The sequence below is a fragment of the Tupaia chinensis genome, unplaced genomic scaffold, assembly GCF_000334495.1.
Source record: "Tupaia chinensis unplaced genomic scaffold, TupChi_1.0 Scaffold000403_1, whole genome shotgun sequence".
Classification (NCBI taxonomy): domain Eukaryota; kingdom Metazoa; phylum Chordata; class Mammalia; order Scandentia; family Tupaiidae; genus Tupaia; species Tupaia belangeri.
In genome coordinates this window covers 938755-947764 of record NW_006159905.1, presented here as the reverse complement: position 1 = coordinate 947764, position 9010 = coordinate 938755, and the positions used below count along the sequence as shown (strand labels likewise).

The following is a 9010-nucleotide window of genomic DNA, read 5'->3' as shown; positions in this document are numbered from 1 at the left end:
CCCCCCCCCCCGCCGCTGCCGCAGCCTGGCTGGGGAGGGGGCCAACCCCCCAGGCCCCCTACCCCACTGAGGTGTGGGCGGGAAGGGGATGGGGGGAGGAGGGTGCTGCAGGGCTGTGGATGAGGGGAGGGGTAGAGATGGGGTCCGGGAGGCCGACCGTGGAGAGGGTGCTGGGGACAGGGCCAGGGCCGGCGAGGAGGGGGTGCTGGGGAAAGGAGGGGGGAATGAGAGGGGAGGGATGGAAGAGAGCCAGGAGGGAGGGGAAATGGAGGCGGGGGACTGGGGATAGGGGTGTGGACAGGGACCCTGCAGAGAGAATCCCCTTCAGCTTCCCTGTGCCTTTCCTGCCCTTTGACCCCGCATCACTCCTCGGGGAGCGGAGAGGAAAAGGCCAGCCGAATTTGGGAATGTTCTCGGGAGCCAGGACCCCTTGTTCCTCAGCGGCCTTCCAACTGGACTAGACCCTGGCTGACCCAGGGCGCCTCGTGGGGAGCCGTGTTTTCTCCATTGCGTGTGTGTGGCATGTTTAAGGGCTTGTGTGCAGCTAGTCCATCCCTGCGCTGTGGAGAAATGGGGTGTTCTTTTCTGCCCTAATTGCCCAATCTCACGTCCTGTGTCCATGTCTGACGTCCGGTTCTAACACGTTCGAGCCCCGCATGTATGTGAGTTTTCCTGTGTTGCACAATTGTGGAGTTTTCGTGCTACTTGCACATCTCCTGTTTTCGCCCGTGTACTTCGGCGTGTAAGGTTCGAGACCTCACTGTGGCTCCCATGGCATGTCCCGCGCCCCAGCTACATGCAGTGGCCGTCCTGTGTGAGCCCCCCGGCGTGGCCGGACAGCGCACACGCTCGTGATCGGATAGCCCTGTTTTCCGCAAGTGCCTTCCTGCAGGACTCTCACTGTGCACGCTCCTCTGTGTGCTACTCATGTGCTACGTCTGGAGCACGCGTGCTTCTGTGTACACGTAGGATCTCACACATTGATCGTGAGCCCAAGCCCGTTATCCCATCTGACATTGCATCGTGTTTGTAAGTCCTCAGTCATTTCTGCCCCGGAGAGGGTCGCTTAATACCAAGTCTCCAGGTGTCCCAGAACCATCCCTGTACGCCTCGCCTCCCGTGTGCCTTCACACTGTCTCCGGGGGCTGTGTACAGGCTGTGTCCCTGGGCTCCACGCATGTCCCAGGGCCAGCCCTGCTGGGAAAGCCCATTATCTGTGTTTATTTATGGACATTATCTATCCCTCAGTCTTTGCACCGTTGGCACATTTTGGTGACAGCTGCGTCTTTCCCTGTGGCATGTTGATCTCATCCTGTATGTTTTCTTTGCGTGGGCGATGACATCTTCATGATGGGTGCTCTGCCCGCACTGTACCATGTACTGTATGTGTAGATTTAAGATCTCTTTTTGGGGGACCAGCAGTTGGTGTAATGGCTATGTCCCTGGGCTCCCATGTAGTCAACCATGGTTTGAGTCCCACATACGGTGGCTTAGACTCACGCTGGGCGCATGTGCGTGCGTGGCCAAGATCCCGGGAGGAGAATGGAGGAGAAGGGATTGTGGTGTGGCCAGCCCCCCTGGGGGGTGATTTCTCGCTTTCTGTCTCTCTGTCTCTCTCTGTCTTTCTGGCAAGCGCACATGCCTTATAGCAAAAACCTCTCAAAAAAAAAATTTTTTTATTAGTCATGATCGAGCACATGTGTGTGCAGCACTCTTCACAGGGTCAGGACACGCTGCAGTCCTCAGCCTCCAGTCCCCCAGACTGTTGGATTCCGGCACTCCCATGCGTACCTGGCGAATTTCCCGCGGACCAGGCCTGGGGTTCAAACTGTGGTTGCCATGTGGGATCTGGCGTCTCTTGAGCAGTCTTTGCTGCCATCCCCCGGGGCCAGCCCTGCATGTGTGTGAGTCGGTAATGTAAAGCTCGGCACCGGTCCTTACTTTGTTGGTGACTTTGCTGCTTATAGTTAATGTCCCCTAAGAGGGTCGCTCTCTGATTGACATCAGAACTGCCGTGTCTGCCGTTAACTGTGGCTGTGTGGGTTTGCATGCAGACTTAGCATCTGTATACTCGAGCAGATGTTACTGAGGACCTGCTGTCTCCTGTTCTGGCTTTGGGGATAAGACAGTCCCCGTCCTCAGGCTGCTTGGAGCCTAGGGAGAGGAGCCCGTGAGCAGTTACATGTGCCGCGGTGTCAGGCCAGTGGTTCTCAAACTCAGATGCACGTCAGACTCACCTGGAGGGCTTGTTAAAATGCAGACGGCTGGGCCCAGTGCCCAGATTTTCTGATTCACTAGAACTGGGGTGAGGTCCAAGAAGTTGCATTTGTATACTTTGAGCAAGAGACATGTATAACGATAACGCAGGCCTGGAGGAGTTCAGGAAGACCTCCAAGAGTAAAACTGAGCGGTCAGACAGGCGAGGGAGAGGCGGAAGGGCACCCTGGCCCTCGGGGACAGGATGTTCAAGGCACAGAAACATGGCACGACCCGTGGTGTGCCTGAAGAAGTGAGGTACAGAAGTTTGGAGCAAACAAGATTTCTGTGGGGATGTGGCCTAAGCTGTAAGCCCAAGTCGACTTGTCGGGAAGGGCCCTCGGGCAAGACCCAGAAATGCCCAGGTTGGTGTTACCGGAAAGCCTGGTGGTCCTGTGGAGGGCGGAGGAGGAGGCTACTGCAGGAAGTCCAGGGGAGAGAAAGGGTGGATCTGAACGTGCAGGAGCAGGGGGTGCAGCAACCCAAAAGCCGCCTGTTCCCTCCACCTCGGCAGCGGGCTTGCCTTTGAGCACAGCGCCTGCCTCGGGCCATGGGCAGGCAGTGCCTGTGTCCTCGGCAGGAGGAACAGGTACTTTGCGGAACACCCTTTTGTGAACCATGACTGTCTCCGGCAGTGGGGCAGCGTGGAGGGAGGAGGAAACGGGAAGGCAGGTGCTGCTTCCTCTTGAGCTTTTTCCCCCAGGGCAGGTGGTGTGATGTCCTCCTTCCTCCCCGCCCTCCTTCCACCTGTGAGAGCTTACTCACGACCTGCCTGCCGAGCTCAGCTCCTGCCTTGCTGGAAGGGCGAGAAGCGGATGGTGGGCTTGCTTCCCCTGTCTCTGGAGGCAGGACTGGTGTATGTAGCTGCTGTGGGTGTGTCCCTGGCTTTATCTGAGTGGGGAGGCCTGGGCGGACAGGGATTTTCCTAGGTGTGCATTTACACTCCTTTAACTGTCTCTGAGAGTGATGGCAAATTCATATGTAGGAACGTGTGGGTCCGGGACCAGCAGTTGGCGTAATGGCTGTCGCTGGACTCCCATGTAGTAGACCGCGGTTCGAATCCCAGACCCAGTGGCTTAAGCTCACGCTGGACGCATGTGTGTGTGTGCCCAAGATGGGGGGGTGAGGACAAGGGATTGCAGTGTGGCCTTCTCCCCCCACCCCCGGGGGATGATTTCTCGCTTTCTGTCTCTCGCTGTCTTTCTGACGAGTGCACACTCCCTATAGCAAAAACCTCTCAAAAAGAAAAGAAAAAGGAACGTGTCGGTCTTTGCATATATGTCTGTCTGTATCGGTGACACGAGCCTTAATTCTTGCCACTTGGCCCTCAGTGTACGTCTGTGGGTGTTCTGTCACTGTCACCACATCAGCTGTGTACTGTGTGTGATTTCTCACTTTCTGTCTCTCTCTGTCTTTCTGGCGAGCATACGCGCCCTATAGCAAAAAAAAAAAAAAAATATTAATGGGATATTTTACATTCTGTTTTTCATCCAAAGTCTTTGAAATCTGATGCACATTTTACATTTGCAGCGCATTTCAAGTTAGACTGACCACGTTTTTTAAGACCTGTTTTATTTATTTATTTATTTGCTAGAGATTTTTGCCTTAGGATGCATACACTCGCAGTGAGAGGGTAAGTAAGAAATCACCCCCCAATGGGGATGGTCACGCCGCAATCCCTTCTCCTCCATTCTCCTCCCGGGATCTTGGGCACACACGCACAAGTGCCTGGCATGAGTTTCAAGCCACCGGGTCTGGACTTGAACCGCTGTCAGCCACGTGGGAGTCCAGTGACGTAACCGCTACGCCATTTACTGATCCCATTATTGTTATTATTTTTTATTTTGACCAGAGAGAGGGAGGGAAAGTGAAAAAGCAAGCTGCCAGGTCTGGGACTCAAACCATGGTCAGCTCTATGGGAGTCCAGCACCCTAACTCCCCTGCTACTTGCTGACCCTCTTTTTTTTTTTTTTCCTAAAGAATAATTTAATCTTATTTCTCCTTTTTTATTCATTTATGTAATTTGTTATAAGGTATGTGCACTCACCAGAGAGAGATGAGGAGGGGGCAGGAGTGAGAAAGCTAGCTTCCAGGTCCGGGACTCAAACTGTGGTTGGCCACGTGGGAGTCCAGCGCCTTAGCCAGTACGCCGTGTGCTGGCCCCCAGACTGACCACATTTCAAATGCGCAGTAATCACGTGTCTGGTGGTACCGGTTTGAACCGTACAGGAATAGTTCACTAGAAGATATTTAGCAACTGCAAGTGTTAACTGTCATTATCATTTAATTTTGCTGTGGGGCCTATGCACTTCCCAGAGAGAGACAGAGAAATTGAAAAGTCAACCCCTAGGAGGATGGCTGCATCGTAGTCACTTTTCCTCTATTTTCCTCTCTGGATTTTTGGCACATGTGCCTACTGTGATTTTCTTTTTCTTTCTTTTTTTTTTTTTTTTTTTTTGAGAGATTTTTGCGATAGGCTGTTTGCGTTTGCCAGACAGAGAAACAGAAAGCAAGAAATCACTCCCCAGGGAGGGGGCCATGCTGCAATCACTTCTCCTCCATTCTCCTCTCAGGATTTTGGGCATGCACACACGCCTGGCATGAGTTTTAAGCCACCAGGGACTTGAAATGTGCTCGACTACATGGGAATCCAGCAACGTAACCTTTACGCCATATGCTGGTCCCAACCCAGTATGATTTTCAAGCCGCAGGGTCTGGGTCTCAAACTACTCAGCCCAGCTTGTGGGATCCAGCTGCCTTAACCTCCACACCACCAGTTGGCCCTGTTATCATCACTTAATTATCATGTGTCTATCATTTACGGATGTCCATGTCTCACGCGTCTGTCGAAATGTGTCTGTAACCTCTCACCCTAGACAGACTTCCTGGTCCCGTCCTTGTCATCATAGCACCCCTCCCCCCAGCCCTGGCTCCGGGCCTCGTCCTCCTCCCTCCGGAAGGCAGGCCAGCTGTCCTTCACCCATCTGCAGGAGGCCAGAATGGAGCTGTGGCCAGGGCTGTGGACGGTGCTGCTGCTGCTCTTCCTGCTGCTGCTCTTCCTGCTGCCCACCCTGTGGTTCTGCAGCCCCAGTGCCAAGTACTTCTTCAAGATGGCCTTCTACAATGGCTGGATCCTTTTCCTGGCTGTGCTCGCCATCCCTGTGTGTGCCGTGCGAGGACGCAACGTCGAGAACATGAAGTGAGGGTCGAGGGGTAACGGGTCACGGCAGAAACTTCAGGGTGAGGAGTGAGTGATGCGTCGGGGGGCATGATGTGTGCGGAGGAGACCGGGAGAACCCAGAGACAAGGGAGAGGCCTGCAGAGGTGGCTGGAGGGGGGAGTCGAGGCGGGCACGCGGGCGCCAGCGGGCCCCACTGAACCCTCTGCCGTCACCCGCAGGATCTTGCGTCTCATGCTGCTCCACATCAAGTACCTGTACGGGATCCGCGTGGAGGTGCGGGGGGCACACCACTTCCCTCCCTCGCAGCCCTACGTCGTGGTCTCCAACCACCAGAGCTCCCTTGACCTGCTTGGTGAGACCCCGCCACGGGACGCACCTCCAGCGGCCTTGCCCGCCCTCGCGGAGCCTTCCCCAGAATTCCCCCCGAGGGCCTCAGCTCCCCTCCTGTGGGATACTACCCCCACCTTGGGTCTTTTCCCTGGGGTAGAGCTGCCCCCTTTTGTCACCCGTTCTTTCACTTCGGGGCTCCCTCTACCAGTCTCCTCCTCCCTCACGCCAGTCCCTGCTAGTACGGGCAGTCCTTGAGTGAGGTGGGCTCCCGCCGTGACGCTGCCTCCACCCTCATCCTCGCCCCACCCCTGCCCAAGGGATGATGGAGGTCCTGCCAGGCCGCTGTGTGCCCATTGCCAAGCGCGAGCTCCTGTGGGCCGGCTCCGCCGGGCTGGCCTGCTGGTTGGCGGGCGTCATCTTCATCGACCGGAAGCGCACAGGGGATGCCATCAGTGTCATGTCTGAGGTCGCCCAGACCCTGCTCACCCAGGACGTGAGTCATCCTGGGGAAGTGGGAGCGTGGGGGGCCAGGGAGCAGAGCAGCGGGCCTTTGGAAGTGCCCTCGCAGTGTCACGACTGCGTCACAACCTCTCTTCCCCTAGGTGAGGGTCTGGGTTTTCCCCGAGGGAACAAGAAACCATAACGGCTCCATGCTGCCATTCAAACGGGGCGCCTTCCATCTTGCAGTGCAGGCCCAGGTGAGCGCCCCCGCCGAGCCCGGCCCCGCCGTCCCGCCCTCTCTGGGCAGAGGCCTGTGCAGCTCCAGGAGGGGGCTGTGGACTGACCTCTCTCCCCTTCCCCAGGTTCCCATTGTCCCCATAGTCATGTCCTCCTATCAAGACTTCTACTGCAAGAAGGAGCGCCGCTTCACCTCGGGTGAGGGCTCCGGGCGGTCTGGGGTAGGGCGTGGCCGGGAAGGCTGTAGGAAAGGCTGGGGACACCCCTGTGGTGCAAGAGCAGCCGTCGGTGTCAGAGCTGTGAGGCGTCCACATGGGCACCCAGCCTGACCCCGTGTCAGCCCTTAAGTTTGTTAAGCACCCGCCATACCCTGTGGGGTGGGCCGCACGTGGTCCCTCCCGTGCAGCAGAGGTGAGCCCCGCGTGCAGACACTGGGACCTCCACGCTTACTGAGCGGCTGTCCCAGCTGGGGTTTGGGGAAAGCCTCCGAGTACAGATGGCAGCAGGACGGCTGCTTGTCCTGGGTTCAGGGGAAAGGACCAAAGGCTGAGGAGGGGAGTAGCCGGACTGCGAGAAGTGGGCCCCACCGGGGGCGGAGGCCGAGCCGGACAGGCCTGACGGTGCTCCCCCTGCCCCAGGGCGATGTCAGGTGCGGGTGCTGCCTCCAGTGCCCACGGAAGGGCTGACACCAGACAACGTCCCAGAGCTGGCTGACAGAGTCCGGCACTCCATGCTCACCGTTTTCCGGGAAATCTCCACTGATGGCCGGGGTGGTGGTGACTATCTGCAGAAGCCTGGGGGGGCGGGTGAGGCCCGGCTCTGAGCTCCCCTCCCACCTGTCCTGTTCTTCCTCCCCATGCCTACCGACCCAGTGTGTGCCGAAGCAGGGCCAAGCCCTCTTCCTCATCCCCCCTCCCCACCTAGTCTCCTCTTTGGAATCAACTTCTGAAGCGAATGTGGATACAGCGCCCCTTCCTGGCCCCTCCTGCCCCTTCCCGGCCCCACCCATGGACTCTCTTGCCTCGGTGCAGTCTCCACTCTGACCCCTACCTCCTGCCATCTTGTCTGTGGGACAGTTGCCTCCCCCTCATCTCGAGAGGCTCAGCCTACACAGCGGGGAGGAACATTCCATCCCATCCCCAGTGGACTCTTCCTGTGTGGGCTTCTCCTCCTCTTCACTCCACACTGGCCAGTGGACTCCTGCGTTCTGTGGGACAGTTCCCCCACCCCGAGTCCATGGATTGGGTGGACTCATCCGTTTATGAGGAAACTCCTCACCCTGTGGCCGGAAGCGGATACCTGGAACACTCCTCCCAGGCACACCCTGGGAACCTCCCTCAGCATCTGCATCCTCCCCCCTGGGGGAGACTCCTGGGGGGCTGGACTCTTCTAACTCCAAGGTCTCACCGCTGCCCTTGCCCAGAAGCCCAGGGTCGAGCGCACTCCTGGACGACAGTCCGGTCTCCACATTTCTGCTTCTCCTGATCCCCGTGGTACAGTTCTTCAGTGGTCCTGGCCCCACCCAGCCCCCGGGCAGCCCTGCTGTACCATTTCCACCAGACCCGGGGAGGAGGCCGACAGCAGGTGCTGCACGCCCCTCTGCGCCCGGGGGAGCTGGGGAAAGGAACTGAACCCTGGCTGGAGGGATAGGAGGGCTTTTAATTTATTTCTCTTTCTTTTGAGGCTTTCCCCTCTCTGAGCCGGTTTTCATTTCCTCCTGGTGGCATTAGCCACTCCCTGCCACCCACTCCAGACTTGTTCCCACCACCCGGAGGTGGGCCGAGAGCAAAAGGAGAGGACGGGGCCTAGTTTCATGTGGTTGGTTTTTATTAATTAACAGGATGACAGCAAGAAACTGAGAATAAAGAGAGAGAGCGATCTGGGTGCTTGCTGGTTGCATTTGTTAAGGAGTTGAAGAAGCCGTCCTCCTCCAGGCCACCTGCCCCAAGAAACAGCAGTGGTGGGCCAAAACTACCTGCCCTGCCTTCAGCTCTGGAAGCTTCCACTGCTCCCTGGTGGCCCATAGCCTTATCTGCAGCTTCCAATCAGCCAATCCCAAAGGATCAGTGCATCCAGTTTCGTATAAATTAAGGGCAGGGACCCTTGCAGGGGCTTATCGACGACTGAGGCCAGGGCCCAGGCTGTTGTCTTCACAGGAGCCTGGTTAATGACAGAGGCAGGCAGGTTGGCTGTGGTCTGGCCGGAGGCCAGCACCGTCACTGTCACCCCACAGGAGACTGGAGCCCTGGGTGGTGACACGACGTCGGGGGCCGGTACTGGGGGTGACGGCTGGAGAAGAGCCTTTGGGAAAGCCGGTGTTGAGCTGGGGAGGGGTCTCCGGAAGAGCTGGAGGCGGTTGTTGGGGGCGGGGAAGGGCGGGAGGACTCACAAGCGCCCAGCTTCTCCTCCAGCAGCAGCACCTGGTCGCTGAGCGAGTCGATCCTGTCGGCGCGGCCCCACAGCTCGGCCACCTGTTCTGGCTGCAGCTCTTCGGGCGGCACCGGCAGCACCGCTCGCACCCAGGCCCCTGCCCGGCTGGCCCACTACAAAGACAGAGACGCCTCG

General features: G+C 57.8%; 2 protein-coding genes across 3 annotated transcripts in view; one reads left to right on the top strand and one right to left on the bottom strand.

The window, feature by feature from the left end:
• AGPAT1 (1-acylglycerol-3-phosphate O-acyltransferase 1) overlaps positions 1 to 8323 on the top strand; it is an 8972-nt gene extending 649 nt beyond the window's left edge. Inside the window, exons 1-7 of one of the 2 annotated variants that reach the window (XM_006154312.2) lie at positions 7 to 71; positions 5247 to 5455; positions 5656 to 5789; positions 6085 to 6260; positions 6370 to 6465; positions 6571 to 6643; positions 7084 to 8323. In XM_006154312.2, the coding sequence (XP_006154374.1) occupies positions 5256 to 5455; positions 5656 to 5789; positions 6085 to 6260; positions 6370 to 6465; positions 6571 to 6643; positions 7084 to 7268 (864 nt within the window). In that variant the 5' untranslated portion in view covers positions 7 to 71; positions 5247 to 5255 and the 3' untranslated portion in view covers positions 7269 to 8323. Of the gene's footprint in view, positions 1 to 6; positions 72 to 5246; positions 5456 to 5655; positions 5790 to 6084; positions 6261 to 6369; positions 6466 to 6570; positions 6644 to 7083 lie in introns of those variants that run through there. The other variant, XM_027774129.1, reaches the window with a different exon arrangement.
• The window catches only part of EGFL8 (EGF like domain multiple 8), a gene marked incomplete in the record, with an annotated part of 2476 nt that continues 1720 nt past the window's right edge, over positions 8255 to 9010 (bottom strand). The window contains 2 exon segments of the mRNA XM_014590086.1: positions 8255 to 8605; positions 8835 to 8988. Coding sequence (XP_014445572.1) covers positions 8559 to 8605; positions 8835 to 8988 — 201 coding nt within the window.